The 21,449-nt window shown below is 41.9% G+C and overlaps 1 protein-coding gene across 1 annotated transcript in view; it reads right to left on the bottom strand.

The window, feature by feature from the left end:
• Positions 1-705: 705 nt before the first annotated feature.
• The window catches only part of Atp12a (ATPase H+/K+ transporting non-gastric alpha2 subunit), a 24,182-nt gene continuing 3,438 nt past the window's right edge, over positions 706-21,449 (bottom strand). Inside the window, exons 4-23 of the mRNA XM_008824405.2 lie at positions 20,836-21,036; positions 19,854-19,967; positions 18,931-19,065; positions 18,701-18,818; positions 18,201-18,469; positions 16,707-16,905; positions 16,441-16,550; positions 14,650-14,784; positions 12,176-12,368; positions 9,969-10,144; positions 9,186-9,322; positions 6,180-6,330; positions 5,043-5,211; positions 4,801-4,955; positions 3,195-3,318; positions 2,875-3,020; positions 2,330-2,463; positions 2,047-2,148; positions 1,538-1,629; positions 706-1,360 (exon numbers count right to left, since the gene is read on the bottom strand). Of these exons, the coding sequence (XP_008822627.1) occupies positions 1,332-1,360; positions 1,538-1,629; positions 2,047-2,148; positions 2,330-2,463; positions 2,875-3,020; positions 3,195-3,318; positions 4,801-4,955; positions 5,043-5,211; positions 6,180-6,330; positions 9,186-9,322; positions 9,969-10,144; positions 12,176-12,368; positions 14,650-14,784; positions 16,441-16,550; positions 16,707-16,905; positions 18,201-18,469; positions 18,701-18,818; positions 18,931-19,065; positions 19,854-19,967; positions 20,836-21,036 (2,889 nt within the window). The 3' untranslated portion in view covers positions 706-1,331. The remainder of the gene's footprint in view (positions 1,361-1,537; positions 1,630-2,046; positions 2,149-2,329; positions 2,464-2,874; positions 3,021-3,194; positions 3,319-4,800; positions 4,956-5,042; positions 5,212-6,179; positions 6,331-9,185; positions 9,323-9,968; positions 10,145-12,175; positions 12,369-14,649; positions 14,785-16,440; positions 16,551-16,706; positions 16,906-18,200; positions 18,470-18,700; positions 18,819-18,930; positions 19,066-19,853; positions 19,968-20,835; positions 21,037-21,449) is intronic.

The following is a 21,449-nucleotide window of genomic DNA, read 5'->3' on the forward strand; positions in this document are numbered from 1 at the left end:
GTTGCCTTCTCTGGGCTGAAATGAGGCCATTCTCATGTTCAAAGTACCCTGGAAAGGGTTTCTAGTTCGCTGAACTACTTGATAGATTAACTCTGTGACAATTGCAACTGTAACTAGACATTAAAAACCACGAAGATGGTAACATTATTTTAACTTGACACACATAATGCACACTGGACATTATAATCCATTTACATAAATTCCAGTGACGGTCCCTTACCTCTTTCACCTGAGTAGTGTCTCTAGGTCTCCCTTTCCGTTTTTGAGCTGTAACTCACAGGTGGTTGCAGCAGCAACAGTTGATACCTTGTGTGAAAGGCTGGAGTGCGGAGGAGAGCACACCATGGAAAAACTAAGCAAATGCCATTTTCAGGTTTGATCAATCAGCATATAACAAATAGAAAGGCTACAAAAACGACTTTCCTTAGAGTGCTGCTTCCCCAGAGTCCACACTGAGGGATTGTATTGAGGTACTATGAAGGAAGAGTTCAAAAGGAAAAGAGCTACATTTCCAGACCATCCCTGGGTAAATATATGGAAAGAAAGAATAAAACCATTCAGCCAACCAAGTCCACAAAACAGACTCACAACAACAATAACAAAAAATTCAAAAACCAAAACAGAAATGGAAATCACATTTTATCTTTTTGTGTTCTGTGTGCTGTATTCTAAAAACACCCTCAAATTATAATACCACAATGACACTTGGTTTTATAAAACATCTTTTACTTAAAAACAAGGCCTCCGTGGACCTGTCAACAATGTTATATATGACATACATGAATACACTTAATAGTTATAACATAAAACATGACTGACATAAAATTATTGCTGGAGAGTGCTTGGCAATGTTATATAAGAAATAAATAGTACTATTTCAACCACAGGTACTCTCTGCTGAGGTTGAATTCTGGAAAACAAAAAAGTTCCTTCAGTGGGTTCAGGGGGCTCACTGGACCTCTATGGGGTAAGGAAATGAGGTCTGAGGAATCCTGTCTTAGCTAAGGCAGACCCCAGCAGACACCTGGGTCATACAGGGATATTTAACATAGTGAGCTCTATATACATATAAACATATACTTCCCTGTGCCATTACCTGAATTTCACATAATTTAAAATAAGGTGGACACAGAGATGAAATTCTATATAAACAGTTAAATCTCATCTATAAAGTACAAAATATAAGTATGCTTCATACAGTTTTCTGCATGAAAGTCTCTCTTCTATGGAGTTTGATGATGTTCACACTATGTAGAGATCTCCCAGGGAGTAACCAGAACATGAAGAACATCTTTGATATGCTGCTGGGAGACCTGGTGAGTGGCATGGTCTTAATAATACATGTTCTTATCCCACCAGCCTGTAGAGGTAGACAAGGGTAAATCAGAAAGGGATAACCTGTGGAAAGCAGTGTATAAGCATTGAAAATCATACTGCTGGGCTGGGGATAGTTGGTCAAGTGCTCATTTTGCACAGCTGGCTTGATTTCCAGCTCTGCAAAAAAGAAAACCAGATTCATATATATGTTACTACTCACTTCCAGGGTAGAGCCTGATGAAGAGTTTTCGCATCTCATCATATACCCAAATCAAGATGGCGTGTGGTACAGCCACAAACCAATATTGAGCCCTGAAAGCAGAAGAGAAGGTGAGCTCTAGACTGTCTAGAGTGACAGCTCATACCTTGGCCAAAGGTGGAGGCAGGGTGCTTTCTCGTCATTTCCCCTGCTTCTCTAGAAAGAATAACAAACATTTCATTGCACAAATGGGCCTGCAAAGCTTGTTATTTAGCCTGCACTGTGACTACTAGAAGTAACATTGGCTTTTGATACAATTTGTTGAATGAGAGTAGAGATGGCTTGGTAAGGTCTGGAAAACCCTTTTCTTCTTTTGGGAAATGGGCAGGATATAAGATGGGTTTCTAGGCTGGGATCCATTGATCTCTTTGGAAAAAAGGAAATAAAAACTGTGGGTACCCCAGTGTTTATTTCAGCTGTGATGGCTCATTAAAAGGGCTGGCTCTTAGTGCCAGGGAAGGTGAACTCACCTGAGCATGGTGAAACTCAGGGCTGTGACACTCCCAAGGCCATAGGAAAGGATCAGTGCAACAATGATCTGGGAGATGATCCCTACCCAGATGACTTTATTTCTGAAATACATATGAAAGCAAACAGATTCTGAATTCCTATGTCTATGTAATCATGCACCCAGCAGGCCATGCCACAGGGCAGAGTCAACCCCACATGTGTTACAGGTATGACCATTTGAGGATCCTGAAAATTTGAAGACCCTTATTATCCCCGTGTGGCAGGCCCATGAACCCAAGGTACCTGAAGAGTCCCTGCTGGAAGATGGAGTTCCTCCGGGTTTTCCTGATGATCAGATCTGCAATTTGTTGGACCATGATGGCAACAAAGAAAGCTGTAGAGCCTGTCCATTCTAGGTATTTTCTCTGATACCTTGTCTGTCAAAGGGTAGAGAAAGATGACATCATGAGACTCTGCAAGAAGATTTCTCTAAGGTCTGACCATCTTTCTCCACCTTGCCCAGATTAAGGGTAGATTAAGAGTAGACTACCTCCTGTGCTCAGAAAGAAAATTTTTTTTTCCTACGTATGGAAAGATGCTAACTTGTATTACTCCATCATGTGTGTTGGATAATAGCGGCTGAGCTAACGCAAAAGTGAGTCGAGTTTGAGAGATGAAGCTGAGCCTTCTCAAAGGCTGAATCATTTTTACCAGGGATCTTCCAGCCTTCCAGGTTTGTCTCATCAAGACACTTTAGGAAAGTGGAAGTTCTGTGCTGGTATGGTACGGGTGGGTAGGGAGGAGAGGAGAAAGACCAGGTGATGCTGAAAAAACAGCTTCTGACTCACCCATTCCTGTCCATAGCTGTCTTCTAAGTCATTGATATCATTTGTTTCCCATGCTACCCGCAGGTTAAGGAGAGAGGTAGGCCAAAAGCCCTGCTGTGCATAGACAGTGAAATACACGAGAAAACCTCCCAGGGCTTGCATGAGACCTGGAAGAGTGAGTCACATATGAGTCCTGTGCTAGGCTCAGAGAGCTGCCCAGTCCTCATGTGCCACTGGGCCCTCCTGTCATCCCCATCCTGCCTGGAACATTGAATGAGTTCTCTGGGAGGGCCTTTTGTGTGATGGGAGATGGGAGAACACATGACACACCCTCCTCATACCAATATGCAGGTAAGAGTAGATGGCAAGCTGCTTGTTCACCAGTCTGTCCTTCTTCTTGTGGCGAGGTTTCCTATTCATAATGTCGCTCTCTGCTTTCTCATAGGCCAAGGCAATGGAGGGAATCTAGAGAAGGAGCAGATCCATGAAACCAAAGTCTGGAAGGCTCTGACCACTACAGAGTGTTGATAATCAAGAGTGGGCCTGGGTGGGTGTGAGTGGATGGTGGGGGTGGGGAACTTATGCATCTAGGGTGTAGGCAATGTGGATACATTGTCTATATGGGATTTGAAAGCATCTACCTTTAAAAATAAGTCTGCTTTTGGGCTTAGGATGTGGCTCAAGGGTACCATGGTAGAAGCATGAATGAGGCCCTGGGTTTAAAAAAGTCAATCTGCTTTTAAAAGTCTCCATATGCTGGCAATTCTAAATAAAGCTCATTATGACCCCCCCACACATTATAAAATACCCCCTTCCCTTTTGGCAACTATGCCTTAAATCAATATGATAGAATAGTGGTTCTCTCTCATAGTCCTTAAGACCAAGAGGACCTTTAAAACACAGACCCCCTAGCCCTACCTCCAGACTTCCCAATTCAGGAGGTCTGGGCTGGGCCAGATAATTTGTATTTCGAAAGCGGTTCATACTTGGAGAACCACTGCAGGAGGGGAAAATGAGAAAATTTAGAAGGGCTTAGAAAATATCTGTTCTATTCAGGAAGGGGATCTCAGTTTATGCTTCAAAGGTCAAAACATCTCTAGTTTCCCCTTAAGGCAGGGACCAGGCCTGGGTGACATAAGGCAGAGAAGGAGGCCATGTTCAGGGCTATTGTGCTGTGACTTTAGCTTGCTCTGTGTTGCTTGTTTTCTCTTAGTCTGGGTAAGCCAGAGACACATGGGGGCTTTCATGGAGCTGAGTTTAAATGGGTACATGTTGGAAGAGGAGAAGACTTAGACAGGGTGACTTTTGGAAGTCTTAATATCCAATCCTAAATACTGCAAACAGTCAGAGCCAAACACCCACAAAACTCTCCCAAACACCAAGCAAACAAAAACAACAACAAAGTATCAAACCACTGCTTCATTCTGCATTTAGTGAGGCACTTCCAGATCATTGATTCTCTAACTCAACATGGAGTAACTGTGGGGTTATCACTTTAAGGCACTACCTCTTCCTCAGAGGCAGGGGACTATTGAATGATTGTTTTATCTTCTACAAGCACTAGGGGCTGAAACTGATAATGGCAGTTTTAGAGGGTCAAAACTCATGTCTTTTTAAAAATCAGTGCTAGAGATCAAAGCCAAGTGCTTATTTATTGACCTATATCCCTAGCCCTGACGCAGGTCTTAAAAAGCTCTGCATGCAGTGAATGGCTTTCATTTCTAAGCACTTGACAGATATCTCTAGTCCTTGATGAGGACAGTGGTCTTTGGACCAGCAGGATATATATCACCTGGAAGTTCATTAGAGATTGAGAACTTCAGGCCCAGTGGTAGAAAAGTTTAAGAAGCACTAACTTTGTCCATCTTATGGCTCTTGGAGGTAACAGATATGAACTTTATATCCCTTGAGCTGTTAGCAGAGCTTATTCCATTTATTCCCACTTACAATGTCTGTGCCCAAGTCGATGAATAGGATGGTAATGGTGCCAATGGGCATGGGGAGTCCGGCAATGATGTAGATCAAAAAGGGGCAGAGCTCAGCGATGTTCTTGGTCAGTGTGTAGGCAATGGTTTTCTTTAGGTTGTCAAAGATCAGGCGACCTAGAGAAGATGTGTCTCTTTAGAGGACTTGCTTCCAGCCCACAGGAAACCTGGCTATCAAAAAGACACCCTGAGACCCCAACTTGCCTTCCTCCACTCCTGTGACTATAGATGCAAAGTTGTCATCTAGCAAGACCATGTCGGCTGCATTTTTAGCTGCATCAGATCCTGCTATCCCCATGGCAATCCCAATGTCTGCCTTCTTTAAAGCTGGAGAGTCATTCACTCCATCACCTGTCACAGCAACAACTGCATCCTGTGGGCACCCGGTAAGAAAATGGAAGAGAGTTTAGTAGGCCACAGGTCAAACAAGAAGCACACTCCCTTCCTTTTGTCTTAAGACTAAAAACCTACTGGAGCCAAAATGATGGACTCATAGAAGAAAAAGATGGGAAAGTCTTAAAAATGAGAATAAGAAGTTCTGGCCAAGACATATTCAAATGAAACATTAAAACAAAACAAAAATCCACAGTGTACTCACTAAACAGAGGTGTTTTATAGAATCAACCTTCCATTTGGATGGGTTCCAAACCTACAGATTCAACCACCCAAAGATAGAACATGTTGGAAAAATACCTGACTATGGTGGCACATGCTTGTAGTTTGAGCACATGAAAGGTTGAGGTAGGAAGACTGAGTTTGGGGCCATCTTGGGCTACACAGGAAAGCCTTGACTCAAAAAAGTAAAAGTAAGCAAACAAACAAAAAAGAAAGAAAAGAAAACAGAAACAAAGTAAAGGAAAAAGAAAATATCGAAAAAAAGAAAATGGCCTCTATACTGAACATGTGTAAACTTTTTTTTATAGTCCCCTAAGCAATAGGGGATAGCATCTATTCAGGCAGCATTTACATTGTATTGGATATTATGAATCATCTGGAGATGATTTGAAGTATACGGAATGTGAGTATATTCTATACAAATATTACTTAGGAGTTCCCGAAACCACTTTCCTCATGGATACCAAAGGATGACTGTTTCTTATGTCTCATATATTTTATGTTTTTACATTTATAACTCTTTCTATATTCACATCTAGCACAGTGGCAAGTGCTTAGTGGCCTTTCCATTGGAGCCCAAGTTCTTGTGATGAAATAAGAGAACTGGAAAATATATGGTGTGGGAGGGTCTCAAAGATGGACAAAACTTCAGTCTATCCAACTTCTGCTCCGTTTCCAATGGAGAGTCAGGCCTAGTAAGGCATCTGGGAGCTGCTGTTGACTCACCTGCCTCTGACAGCCCTCCACAATGATCAGCTTCTGTTGTGGCGATGTCCGAGCAAATACGATTTCTTGATAGTTGGTTAAGAGTGCATCTAGCTGTTCTGGGGTCATGTCCTTCAACTCCATGCCAGTTACCACAGCAGCTTTAGCTTCCCTAGAAGGGTCAGAAGAAACTGAAAACAGTGAGGGTAAGGCCTAAGGCCAAATCTTACAGGTTGAAACACAGTTCTGGGCAAAACATGGGACAAAATATCCTTCATGCCTGATAAGTGAGATCTCACGGGTTAGAGGTACTAGAGACACTTTGGTTTCTATTGCAAGACAGTAAGCTGAGGCTAAAAAATTAGGCCATTTCCTGGTATCTTACGACAAAATGCCAACCAGCCTCTTCCTTTCACGAATGGGTGAGAAGCGGTACTGCATAAGGAATGTAGAAAAGTGGTTGCTTAAGGATGAGTGTGGACTTCAGAGATAAAGCACTTGCCTGGCATCACTAAGCCCTGGGTTAACAAATCTAGACACACACACACACACACACACACACACACACACACACACACACACGCACAAACAAACCCTTGCCTGTTCTTATGTTCTGGTTCCTAGAATTCTATTATGCCAATGTACATGGGTAAGAAGTCCTTTTGTTAGTTTTAGGTTTATAGAACTCTGCTGTGTGCAGTGTGCTATGTTGGGAGAAAGTCTTTGAGCAAAATTAATGTCAGCTGACTATAAAAGTAAGGTTTTAGGCATTCTCAGTTGTGTAGTTCTGACTGTGCTACTTCTCTGATGAACTCTTCAGGAACTTTCCACTGTGCCTTGAGTAGACCCCAGAATCCCTTACTTTGTTTGCCAGTAAGACCAGGTACAGCCTACAAGGTCAAGTGCAGCTTGAGCTGTTAAACTTCCCTTCTTCTTGGAGTCTTCCCTTCCACCTCATCTGATTCCTTGGGTTCTGTGACCCTAATACCCCCACTGCCTGAAGGCCTATATGTGTCTCTCTTGCCAGGAACTGGCATTTCTTACCTCAGCTTCCCTTGGCTAATATGCCACATTATAGCCTTGAATCTCAGCTTAAATGTTGTAGGTGCAGAACATTATATGCTTTATTCTTTCTGTTTTCTAAGTTTTGAGTTTTTCACATTTATTTTTCTTATTGGTGCTAAATATTGGAGTTGTAGCACTTGATTCAAGGTTTTCCTAACTGCTGGTTAAAAAAATATAACAAGGTAACCCTACATTCATGAGTATATAGGCAGTATAAATTGGAATTGGTGGGTTATTTTTTTTTTAAAAAGAACCAAGCATGGTGGTGCACTTTCTTAACCTTAGCACTAGAGAGGCAGAGGCAGGTGGATCTCTGTGAGATAGAGACAAGCCTGATCTACATAGTGTGTTCTAGGCCTGCCAGGGCTGCATAATGAGACCCTGTCTCAAAGCAAACAAACAAAAAGCAAGAAAAAGAGTATACAGAGTTGAAGGGGTGTGGGTGTGGGTCTGGGAAGAGTTAATGGGAGGAGTGGGGGTGAATATGATAAAAATACACTACATATATAAAATTCTCAAAGAGTTAATAAAAATATTGTAGTTGAAAAAAAACATCAAGTTAAGACGAGAGGGAAAGACATTTCCTTCCTTATAGCTGCTGGAACGAGTTGTTAGGTATATGGCTGTGAAGCATGAAGTCAGAGCTGACCAAGTGGATACATGAAGACAGTCACAAAGTGAGCACTTGGGTTGGCATGTGGCTCTGTCTTAGAGCACTTGCCTAGATTTAACAGAAATTTACCGATCAATAAATGTATTCACTTCATTCTTCTATTCAGTGTGGTAACTGGTGTGAAAATGTATAATACTATTATTAAAGTCCTTATCCTGTTTTTGTAGAGTGATGTTTATTTATACAAAGGAGCACTGGCAAGTCTCCTTTACATAAACAGATACTGTTGCTGTACTCAGAGGCTATTACTGCTCTATCCTACTTGGTAACTTGCTACCTGATAATTATTTATTACCTGGCAGCTCTGTGTTCCTAAAAGGCCTAAGTGCCTGGGAGATGATCATTGCTTTTTTCTTTCTCCACATATGCATGAAAGAAGAGCCAACTGGTATCATTCTATTTAATAGAACATTCTATAGTTTTTTCATTCATTATATCATTCAAAGCCTAGGCTGCTTTTCCCCATGTGTCTTCTTATATCACTTATTTTCTGTTCCTCTGGCTAGATGGAAAGCTTTCCAAGGTAGGGACAATGTTTGCTCCAGTGTCTGGCACAGAACTTAGCAAAAATACAGCTTTAATTCAACAACTAGTTATCAAAAGAATTAATAGATGAATGAATAATGGATGGATGAAAGACAGACATGATTAAAAGAATAAAGTTTCTATTCTATTTAATACTAAATAGAAAAAGAGACTATGTTTGCATAAGCACACTGCAAAGCCAACTGAATACACAGATAAATAGCCCAAATGCTCACTGCTGGGGGTTGGGGTGCATGAAAGCAGCAGAATATTCTTAATTCTACAATTGTGTCAGTGACAAGTAATTTCTCTTAATAAGATGGACTGAAGTTTCTAGATCTTCTGTCCTGTGCTGCACAACGACATTTTCAGTCAATGATGGGAGACCCATAAGATTATATTGCCCAGTGATTTGGTAGATGTCTTAATTTCTGTAGGTATACTCTAGGATGTTCACACAACAGGAAATTGCATTTCATAAGACGTATCCTATTGTTAAGGTACACCTGATTACATGTCACTGGATTTTGAAATATCAGACAAGGGACACACAAAGGGCCATCCTTATGTTATCAAAGCAGTGTTTAGCACATATCAAATACTCAATAAAATTTTCAGTGAATGAATGAATGTAAATTATAAATCAAGCCAATCTAGCCTTACCATAAGTGTTAGGCAAAAAGGAGATTTGTTCCCAATAGCACAACTCGTTAGAGCCCAGTGGTTAAGAACTTGATTTTCTGCTCCATTGATTCTATACTTACCCTTTGTTGACTTGTTCCACAGCAATGTGGCAGCGTTTTGCAATGTCTTCCACTGTCTCACTGTTGGCTGAAATGATCCCTACACTCTTGGCAATAGCTTTGGCTGTGATGGGATGATCACCTGTGACCATAATAACCTAGAACACAACAACAGATAATGAGGAAACTTGCTGGCTAAGTAGGGATCATGGTTCAGTATCTACCAGGATACTACCTACTCTCACAGGACCTAGTGATTGCTGAGGTTTCACTCACAGGCAATTCTGGATCTGACATTGCTGTTTCTGAATGATGCACTTGATCCTATTTGGACCACCCATGTGCCCAGACTTCTTACATATCCCACTCTGACATTAGAGGAACCTTCCCCTTTTGTAATAACTTCATCTGTGCAATGTCTTGTAGGTATCTCCTTGTGAGAGCCTGATGTTGCTTTAACAGTCTTAATGCTAACAGGGTAATGGAATTCATATCTTGACTTCAATTATCATGAAGACAAGTGGATTATGGAACCTGAAGTAATACAACCTTTTATTATCTATCATAGCGTAGGGCAATATATGGCTAATTCATGGTACCAGCAGTTTCTTCTCACTGTAGTTCCTGTCATAGTCCATTTTACATAGACACTGTATGAGGCAGTTACTGAAATCTTAGAGTGAAGGTAGAGATCAAATGTGGGGCTTATGATATTTACTTGAAGAGACCTAAAGACTGGGCCATCTTCAATGACAATTGTTCTTAGAAACAGATATAATATATATAGAGGAAAAGAACCCTCACCTTGATCCCTGCACTCCGACATTTGGTGACTGCATCTGGCACGGTAGACCGAGGTGGATCAATCATTGACAGGAGCCCCACAAAACAGAGGTTGGAGGTAGGAAAGTTTATGGTATCTACATCAAATGAATAGGTTTCTGGAAACTCATCTGCTGGCAAGTAGAGGTGACAGAATCCTGGAATCGGCAAGGACTTTGGAGTTAGTGAAACTGAGTAAATCACAGCACAGAGTTAAGTGAGGGGGGACGGGTTATGCTGTGGCTCAGTGTTGGAACCCATGCTTAGCATATTAGGCACCAGGTTTGATCCCAAGTGGGGAGGGAGGTGACATGAAGATGCACTTGTCCTGTATTATTGCAGCACTATATTAGAGTATACCAGAATTGTTTAATCCCTTCAATCCCATAATGCATGTTTAGGAAAGACATATTTCATCCAATGTCTTCCAAAAGTAATAATGTCCTGTTTGTTTATTAGGTTCTATGCTATGTTGCAGAAATGAAAAAATCAAGACAAGTTCAGTGGGACATACTTTACTTATGAAGGTATATCTGTTTAGTGGTGGGACCAATAGCCTAAAACATAAAGCACGATAAAGCTTATGGGTTGTAGCACAGAGCTGCACTTCAGCCACCAGGAGAGGGGGAACAGGGCATGGATGGGAATGGGGGAGGCCATTTCATGTAGAGAAACAAGCACATGCTGCCGCATAAGCTGAGAAAGGGACTCTGGACCTCTGGGAATGGTATAAAATTCAGTCCTTAAAATTAAGATAAGCCCAGGAGAAAGGCCAGTAGTAACTGGGTAGAACCATCCTTTACTCTGAGCTATCAACCTATCAGCTGTTAGGTTAAGGTCAAAGGCATTCCTGTGTCTGGTGGACCTCCCAGATTGTGTGACTCTCATTGGCTTTTACATCAAATAATTCTCAGCATGGCCCATTGCTTTCCACATTTCAGTAAAGCAGACTTTGAGAGGTCAAACAGGAGGTTCCCAGAGTGACTCTAGTCAGATAGGAGCCAATCTTTTCTTGAAAAGATTGCCTGGTGCTATGGGCTATGTAGGGTATATTTAAATCAATAGCATCTCATTTGTACACTTTATCTGCTTTACAAACTCAAATATCCTGCAGAAACACACATTCCATGGATTCCTATCAAGTGGCAAGCCCTTTCATGGTGTTTAAGGAGCCTTGTAATCAACCATGGGCTGTTTCTATGAATTCTTCATTCTATAGTTCTGAACAGGTGGCATTCAGCCAAACTATGGTTCTGACAGTAAGACACACTGCTTCAGTGATGGTATTTTTAAGGTTCCTTCTACCTCAAACATGCTCTGTCTCAGTTATTCAATTACCTTTTTTCCTACTCATAAAATGAGACACTTAATCATTTCTAAAATCACTATTCCCTTCTAAAGAAGTAAATCTTACCCACTCTGCTTCAATGAATCCCTTTCACCTGACCCTTCTTCATACTCCTATCACCTTGTATCAAATACCCACCCCCTCCTCTTTACAACTGAATGAAGGCAGCCATCTCTTGCTGAGACCAGTGTTTCTCCTCTTCCTGCTACCATGAAGGATGATCCTTAACCAACCCTGGGTGTAACTCTGACCAGCTCACTCTTGCTGTAGAGCAAGTTCTCCCCTGACTTCAGGACCAAATCCCAATTCCTCACCACACATTTAAGGACTCCACATCATAACCTCCAGTCTACCTTTCTGGCCTTGCTTCCCACACCCACACTATTTAATCTACTATGGAACACTGCATATACCACGTGCTCCCCTGTGTACATTAATTAACCTCATCCCTTTCTGTTCCTGCTTATCCTTTGCAGTTCCATCATGTGAATACCTTCCCCTACCTCCCTTCAAATATGACTATTCAAGGCCTAGTTTAAAATATGACTCTTATAAAAGCTTTGGCTTTGATTGCCTGGAATAGATCCTATTCTTCTCTGTTACCAGACAGAACCTATTACACATTACTATCCTGTGTGTATGAATATATGGATATATTTCATTGCTGGGGACTGAACTCAGAGCTTCATACATATTAGGCAAATGCTCCACCACTGAGCTATACTCTGACCCCTCATATTCTTCTTTGTATGATTTATGTGATGCCATGGATACTCTATTGGCTCATGAGACTTCTTTCTTAACTCCCAGGAAATGGACAAGGTTGTTCTATCACACTTACCCAACACACGCTCTCCCAGACCACCCAGCTCCATGTAGGCAGTGTGGAAGGCATCTGCAGAGGTCTTGTCCAGTGGCTGCTCCTGGCCATTGATCATGATGGTACTGCACTTCTCTAAGATCCTCTCTGGGGCCCCCTTCATCACCATGAGGAAGCGTTTGTCATTTGGGTCCTCTGTTTCATGTATAGAGAGCTGGGGGTGTTAAATACAAGACCTTTACCATGGCTCTTCCAACTAGCAACACGCCAAGTAGGGGAAACACATTTCTTTTTTGCACTTGCCCTCAGAATGTAAAGAGTAAGAATGATGATCTCCCCCCAAGCATGACCTGTCCTTTGATTTTGGTGCCTAATTAAAATGTTGACACTCAAGGGCTGGGGAGATGGCTCAATGGTTAGGAGCTCTGGCTGCTCTTTCAGAGGACCTGGGTTCAATTCCCAGTACCCTCATGGTGGCTAGCAACCATCCATGATCCAACATCCTCTTCTGCATTGCACAACACAGGTGCAGTTACATTCATGCAGGGAAAACCCCATACACATAAAATAAAAATAAATAAAAAATTTTAAATGTTGACACCTAGACTTCACTGGTCCAGAGGGTCTTGAGTTGGAAACCACACTAAGTGAAGCTTGTATTTCAAATAGACACTGGCCCTTTAAGAATTTAGAGGCAGTCAGACGTGGTCCTCCACTAGAACAAGTTGTGGAGGGGAATGCTGTGAGAGTTGCTTGCTTCAGGTGTACATGTACATATAAGAACAACCTCAGGTGCCCTTCACATTTTACTATTCTTCCTTTCTCCCTTTCTTCCTTCCTTCTTTCTTTTGTTGTTTTTTGTTTTGTTTTGTTTTGTTTTGTTTTGAGACAAGTTCTCTCATTAGGCTAGGCTGGTTGGCCAGTAAGCTCAGGGTTCTGCCTGTCCATCTCACCAGTGCTGGGATTACAAGCAAGTGCCACCATACCTGGCTTTTTCACATGGGTTCTAGAGGTCAAACTCAGGTAAGTTCTTTACTGACTGAGCCATCTCCCCAGCCCTGAATGGCCATTTGCAGACCCCAAACTGCTCTGAGGCCAGCAGGAATTTTTGTGCCTCTTTGTCTCAGGATAGATCTCGTTTTATTGATTGGACGTGAAAGAAAATGGAGGAGGTGTGAGGAAGAAGAAGGCACTGTCATAAGCAGCCTTTCAGGCCAGTGATGCAAAAAAGGCCACACATAGCATGAATACTCTTGACCCAACAATTCTACTTCCAGACTCATCCTGTTAAGACAATCATTCTAATAAAGTGTGTCTATATTACAATATATAATAAATAGCTAAATCTTCATATAGCCTTAATGCTTATGAACACACAAATTTTAGAAAGAATTGTATTGAGTGGCATTTTTTATAGTGCTGGGAATCGAACCTAGGGCTTTGAAACTGCTACACAATAGGACTTGTCATCTGAAGCACTTGTTTTCCTCAAGGGCAGTTTCAAGTAAGCCTTCTTCATATGACATGCTGAAACTGTTCTGCATCTAGGCAGTAGACTCTGCATAGACTCTGGAGTCTGACTGTGAGAATCAGTTGGTGCCATTTAGATTTTTAACACTATCTAAGGATCTCTTTCCTCCTTTATAAATTTGGATTCATTAGTTCTACCTTATAGGTCTGTTGTAAGGATTGAATGAGATAATATAGGTAAAGTGCTGGATACATAAAATTGATTCTTGTATTCTTAGGAGATTGGCTTTTGGGCCCAAGGATATTAAAATCCAAGATGCTCACATCCATTATATTAAAGGATGTGGTATTTACATAGAACCTACGTACATCCCCTATGAGCCTCAAATTGCCTCTAAATGATTTACACTACCTAATACAATGCCAGTGCTAAGTAAACAGTTGTTACACTGTATTGTTTAGGAAATAATAATAAGAACAAAAAGTCTGTACCTATTCAATAATTATTTTGTTCTCCAGTATTTTTAAGCCATGGTCCACTGAATGTAAGGATGTAGAACTTGAGGGTATAGAGGGTCAGCTATATTTGTTGAGCAATAAATGTTAGTTTCCATCACTTCCCCCACCTCTAATTTATCTTTTGTGATGTGGCTGTTATGCTCAACTCATACAAAAGTTATGTGGTGGTGGTGGTGGAGTGTGTATGTGTGAGACAGATAATGTTGCCAGTGTGTGTATGTGCCAGTCAGACTGAGAATATACTTGTAGTATATGTTAGCAACAACAGGCCCTAACAAGCTCTTTGCCTTCTTTTCTTTTTCTACCCTATTTCAGTGCTGACAAGGAGGCCAACAAGGGAAGCTTGGCTTTGGTTGATCAGATGCTCAGGTCTATATCTCCCACCTCTCCAAGGACTATTTTTTTTAAAGCCAGGATACCATCTAGAATATGGCTTAACCAATAGATAAGTACAGCAGAAGCGCTGTCACAGTGGCAAAGATTGCCAGTTGTTATGAAAAACACACCTGAAATTTGTTGGTAGAGTTAAAAGGAATTTCAGCAACTTTGTGGTTTCTTTTTCTAATTTCCATCACATCCCCCAAAATAACTTCTGAGAATTTTAGAAGAGCAGTTTCTGAGGCATCTCCAACCACAACTCTCTGGGAATCAAAAGAGATAAATACTTATAAGCACATAACAATTCTTTTGTGACTGTTTTTAATGAATCAACCTACCTGTAGCTTATGGACCAAAATGCCTTCCAATTACGCTTACCATCAAGGTGAAGAGACAAGGCTATCACATGACCATCAATGATGAGCCAGGACCATGGTAAGAGCATAAACTAATTGTGCCACCTACAGGTATGAGGGAAGTTCAAACAAGTGGGAGCTCTCTGGAGAATGGTAAATGGAGATGTTTCCCAAACTTCTAAATGAGAGGTTTCCTGGAGACAGAACATCAGAAGAAAGCCTTCTAGAAAGCAGAATGTCATGAGTAGAAGTTCGGGTGGGTATGGGCAGACCTGGAGTTTCCTGAAAGGCAGCCTACGGTCTAGATTCAAACAGCAGAAAACAGGGAATCACCGAAAAAATTTGAGTGAAATTTGGCAAAGATACAATAATTAAAAATTTTTAAAATCTATTTTTTAATTATTTTTACGTGTATGTGTGTATTGCCTGCATGTAGGTAAGTGCACCAGTGTCATGCAATGCCCACGGAGAACAGAAGAGGCTGTCGGATCCCCTGGAACTGGAGTTATGGATAGTTGTTAGCTGCCATGTGGGTGCTGGGATTCAAACCCGGGTCTTCTGCGAGAACAGCCAGTGTTCTTAACCGCTGAGCCATCTCTCCAGCCCGATACAATCAATTTTAAGGAAAATTAGCAGCACATGAAAAGATGGGGAGGAAGGAGAAAACCAAGGAGGCCAATGAAGAGGCTAGTTCAGTCATTTAGATGCAAGGCATTGGTGATAAGAGAAGTACAAAATTACGTATACTTCAAGAATGAGAGGACTTGGTGGCTTATGAGATAGAAACAATAGAGAAAATCAAACATAAAGTCCAACAGTTTTGGCCCAAGACAAGTAGAATGGAAAATAGAAAATTTGTGAAAAGCTATTGACTGGAAGCCAGGCTGGGCACAGGTAGGAAATGACAAGGGCAAACTATTGGGTACTAACATGGCAGAAATTCTAAATGGACACATACAGCTTTACCTGGAGATCCAGGTATAATTGGTCCAAAAGATCAGTGATGAGCAGTCTGACAGTGAAGAACAAATGCACAAAAATTATGAGAAAGAACAGGGAAGAAAAGTTGGCAAATGTTGAAATGGAGAAGAGTGAAAAGGGAAGAAAGGAAAGAAAGGATAAAATGGAGAAGGAAAAGAGGGAGGGAGGAAGGATGTATGGAAGGACAGAAAGAAGGAGGAAGGAAGAGGAGGAGGAGGAGGAAGAACAAGAGAAAGAGTATATTTTATATTCCAGTCTTCCAGGATCTCTTGGAACTCTATATTCTATGCTATGATCAGTCTCTTTATTTTAATCCAATTGTATTTCAAGTTTAGTGAATAATATTTATGTAATAAAGAACTTCCATTATATCCACTGAACTTAAAGAAATTAGGAAAGACAACTGAAGACACACTCATTTCTGTGTGTGGAATGAAAACTTTCTGCATGTCATGTGAGTCAGATTTTGTCTTACCAGTGAAAACTTAACAGTTGGAGGGAATAAATCAAACACCAAAGTAGAATACAGAGAGTGACCTCATGTTGCCTGTGACTTAAGACAAAGTGTGACAACAGCTTTACCTTCATGATGGGGACAGTCTCCTGTCCTGGCCTGAACTCAGCTCGGTTACACAATGTTATTATCTTGGACAAGGAGGCCCAGGTTCCAGAACTTTGGTCAAAGGCTTGGTCTGGTATATAGAAAAAGAATAGTGGTTGCTGTGAATGTTGGGCCCACCATACCAGAGTCACATCTTTCCCATAAGACCACAGAGTGGTGTGGCTACGTTCACCCAACCCCTCTGCTTGGTCCTCAGCTTCAGGATAGAAAGCTCCACAAAACTCACTTGTCTGGGTTTCACTTGTGTCGGCCACAAAGATCTGATTATCAAACCACAGATGTGCCACGGTCATCCTGTTCTGGGTCAGGGTCCCAGTCTTGTCTGAACAGATGATGGAAGTGGAGCCAAGAGTCTCTACTGCCTCCAGGTTCTTCACCAGGCAGTTCTTCTTGGCCATCCGTTTTGCTGTCAACGACAGGGTCACCTGGCAGGAGAGAGAGGAGAATGCTTGCAGACAATCATTTTGAATTCAGGTTTGATCATACAGAAATCGCTAAAGTTATCTGGGACTGACTTGGAGGAGAGAGGTGAGAGAGTGTTAGGCCAGAGTTGGTATCACAGTAAGTCTAGACTAGTGACTTAAAAGCCACTAAAAGGCCCTATTAACCACAATCTTTAAAAAATTAAACATGGGACACTTTTTTTGTCCCTATATTCTGTGAAGAAGATGCTCCTGGTGGTCCATAGGCAGTCAAGACAGGCCTTGGGGCTGTGGCTAGAACTCACGTGTAAGCCAGAAGAGAGCTTAGAAGGCTGAAAGTAGAACAGTGGTAAATTGCTTCCCTAGCAATTTCATGAGGCCCTGGGTTCAATCTCCAGAACCACAAAACAAAAACAAAACAAAAAATCTGGGAGCTTGAGCTACCTAGCTTCTGTAGCAGCATGAATAGATAAGTAAGACCCTGACTGATAATAGGCCAAGAAGGTTATTCCCAGTCACTCACATGCTATTGTGGAGAATCAAGAACATAAAACAAAAAAATAAAGCAAAACAAAACAAAAAAAAGTGCTAAGGTCAGAACCTATGGTTTTGCACATGCTAGGCAAATGCTTTGTCACTCAGCTACACACCTAAATCCTGGGTTCATTTTAAGAGCTTCATATTTTAATGGTTCTTTGAAATCTTCAGATCCCAAAGGGTCCTTTGGGCTCTAATTTCTTCAAATTACTATCTCCTGGACTCATATGAGGCCAGGAACCCAAAGATGTTCTTCTCTCGTTTTTGGCCTGGACAGCACTAGTCCACTACTAATATAGTTAAATAACTAGAATGTGAACTGTCCTTCCTACCCCATGGGCCAACGAGGGAGGAGAGAGTTTTTATCTAAGGACTGAATTAGAAGAAACAGGGAAAGCCAGGCCTAAAGTTGGAGGTTAGCTAAGGAAGGGGTTGAATTCCTTTACAAGAAAAGGGGATGGATGTTAAGAAATGTCAGGAATGCATTAGTTCTAGAAATTCAAGTTTATCTTCTCTAGATATTAAGGAGGTAAAATAACCTATGTGAAGATAGTGCTCCTGAAAATATAGCTTTCAAAGACAATGCATTTAAACATTAAAAACATCACAATTCTTTTTGTCAACCCCTCTAAGAAACAGCCTGTTCAGAATACTCTATGGTGGTCCCTGGTAGGGAGGGTGTGTTGCCCTGTAGCTGGGGAAATCTGTGGCTCCCCATCCACAGTAGTGAGGCTACAGGCTTCATAACAGTGTGGACTCACAGTGACAGTGGCCAGGAGGCCTTCAGGCACATTGGCCACGATGATGCTAATGAGGAAGATGATGGCATCCAGGATGTAATATTTCATGCACACCGCAATGATGAAGAAAATGATGCCGATGGAGATAGCCACTCCTGCCACAATATGGACAAAGTGCTCAATCTCAATGGCGATGGGTGTCTTCTCACTTCCAACTCCTGAAGCCAAGGAGGCTATGCGACCAATGATGGTGCGGTCACCAGTGTTGATGACTATGCCAGTTGCCGTGCCTACAGAAGAAGTACACATTTTACTCCAGGAGTCTCACAGCCCTCTCTGGGGCTTTGCACAGTGAATCAGCACATGCCAATATAAAGACCAGCCTCAGTACTCTGATCCCCTCAATTCTGGATTCCTTTGGAAAAGCTTGCAATAAGGGATCAGAGGGACAAAAATCATAGGCCTAAGAGGGAGAGGTGAAGCAGGTGAGGCATGTGCTTCTGAGAGCCACCTGGCCTTACCTTCCAGGCAGGTCGTGGAATAGAAACCTATGTTCTTTGTTTCCAAGGGGTTTTCATGGGTAAACTCAGTTGAACGAGCCTGGGGCTCAGATTCCCCAGTGAGAGAGGAGTTATCTACCTGAAAGAAAGTTTGAAAACAATTTAAAAATAGCCACTTTCTATCGAAATTGGGAGGCAATGCCTGCTACCTTCCAGGAGGCTCCTCAAGGTGGGTTCTTCCTGACACTCACCTTGCACCCCTGGGAAGACAGCAGCCTGATGTCCGCAGGGATCTGATCTCCTCCCTTAATCTCCACAATGTCCCCCACCACCAGTTGCTCTGCAGGGATTATCTTCTTTTCTGAATCTCGAATGACAAGAGCTTGCTACAGAAGAAAACCATGACAAATGCCTCAGCCCCTTGTGAGTCTGCTGGCTCTTCCACTGTCTGTACCTTACCAGGTGGGGGTGGGTCCGAGGGGGTGGGAAGTATGTGTGTGGGGGAAGTGGGACCACCACTGTCCACTGTCAGAATGGTACAGATGAAACTAAAGAATATTGGGCCTCAAGACCCTGAGAACTATTTTTGTCTTTAGCTCTGCTCTTGGAACCAGAACAGGCTTGGATGATGAAGATATGGTTCCCAGCTGAGATGAATGGTGAACAGCCAAAGAGCTTAAGAAGTCTGGTGAGATGGGGGAAGTTTAATGAGGTGGTCTCCAGCTTTGCGGTGCAACAGGAGGCACCTCCTACACCCAGAATTTTTCCTTCTGGCCGTCAGCTCTCTGGCTCAGGGCCAGAGTGGTTTCCCAGCTGTGGATACTTAACTGGGAACCTTAAGGAACACTGAAGGCAAAATGTTATGAAAGCACAGTTAGACAAAGCAGCTTAGGTGGATCTTTTTGGCTACCAGAGAAGGACTATTTTGAAACCACCTGAGTGACTGTCCAAATGGTCCAGAAGATGTACTATGACTAATGTTCTGTTCTAATTTTCCCCTGACTCAGCACTTTCCTCACTCTCACCTCTTTGTCACCACCTCAACCCTGTGAAGAACTGGGGTTCAGAGACATGAGGTAACTCATCCAAGATGTCCCAGGAAAGTGTGGGACCAGGATTTCTTTCTTACCCTGGAATTCAAGAAGGAACCAGAAGAGGGATGGCTGCTACTCACCTGGGGGATCATCTTACTAAAACTGGCCATGATGTTGGTGCTTTTGGCCTCCTGGTAATAAGCAAAAATCCCCGTCAAAATAACAACGAGGATAAGTATAGCGCCCAAGTAAACCTGGGTGAGGAGGAAAGGCAGCAGTCAGAGAAACAGATACAGGTTGATAATCCCTAATCAAAAAGTCCGAAATCTGAAACAGTCCTAAATCCACAATTTTCCAAGTCACAATGTGACTCCAGGGTAGAAAATTTGTACCTCACCTCATGTGATAGATCAAAGTCAAAACACAAGCACACTAAAAATATAGCCAAAAATTACCTTCATGCTATGCACATAAGGTCTATATGAAGCAAATACATTTTGTATTTATGTTAAGATACCTTGTTATATGTGCATATTTGATCCTCTGCCAAAACCAAAATCTGAAATCTAGAACATTCTTTATTGATCATGCTCTTTGGTAGTCAGTCACTGTCTTCTCCTGCCCCCAGCCTGGGAGCCATGGATATATATGCCCCTGTCTCCATACATGTGCCTGACTAGATATTTCACATCAGTGGCCTCATATAACATGGGGCTTTTGGCAGCTGGTTTCTCTTAGCATGGTGTCAGCCAGTTCAATTTTGTGGGTTTGGCCCTCGGTTGTGAGTAGGCATAGCTGCCCTCCATGTTTGTAAAGGGAGGAGATTAGCTTTGAAGAAATAGCTCCAAAATACTTCACGGGTTTTTTTTTGTTTTGTTTTTTTGTTTTTTTAATTTTTAGGAGCTCAGTGTTTGGTCTGTATCTTATACTTATGCCATCTTTGATACATTGGACCATGAAATACCTTTTTTTTTTTAAGCTGGGAGAACTCCTGATCTCTGCACACCAATCACTGCCTGATGGTAATAGAATCCAGCCTTTAGACCAACACTGCCCAGTGATGGCTGCACTTTATGACTAAGTTCTTCCTTGTAACTGAGCAAAGCCAAAGTGGTTGCTTACACTGTCTAGAGATTCGGACTTGTTGACACGTTGAATTGCATATGCAATCCAGCACAGAATGGCGCCTATCCATAGAAGGATGGAGAAGCCCCCCATCATCTGCTTGAGGAACTTGATTATTTCTGGAGTTTGCTTAGGAGGAGTGAGGGTGTTGGGTCCATCCCGAGCCAGGAGCTCCACAGCTTTGGAACTAGAAAGACCCTGAAAAAGCCAAGAAAAACATATACATAGAAACAAATAGACATTACATATCTCTTGTCCCTCAGAAGTTGATCATGTTTCTCCAGGTTGTGGTTAGGCATTAGCCTGCCCAAGAAGGCTTTGGGAATGTGAACAATGCCTCCTTCTTCTAACTCCTACTGTTTTGAAAAAAATTACTTTTGTTTTTATTAATGGGTATCCTGTGATGTTTCAATATGTATACATTATTTAATGTTTAAATCAGCTTAAACATCTATCTCCAATAAACATTTATTATTCTGGAATTTTGGAGGGTGTGCTAGGGATTGTACCCAGGGCTAAGGAACTTTCTCTCTCTCTCTCTCTCTCTCTCTCTCTCTCTCTCTCTCTCTCTCTCTCTCTGTGTGTGTGTGTGTGTTTTTTATATGTTTTTA

The sequence above is a fragment of the Nannospalax galili genome, unplaced genomic scaffold (genome assembly GCF_000622305.1).
Source record: "Nannospalax galili isolate Female #2095 unplaced genomic scaffold, S.galili_v1.0 scaffold388, whole genome shotgun sequence".
Classification (NCBI taxonomy): Eukaryota; Metazoa; Chordata; class Mammalia; order Rodentia; family Spalacidae; genus Nannospalax; species Nannospalax galili.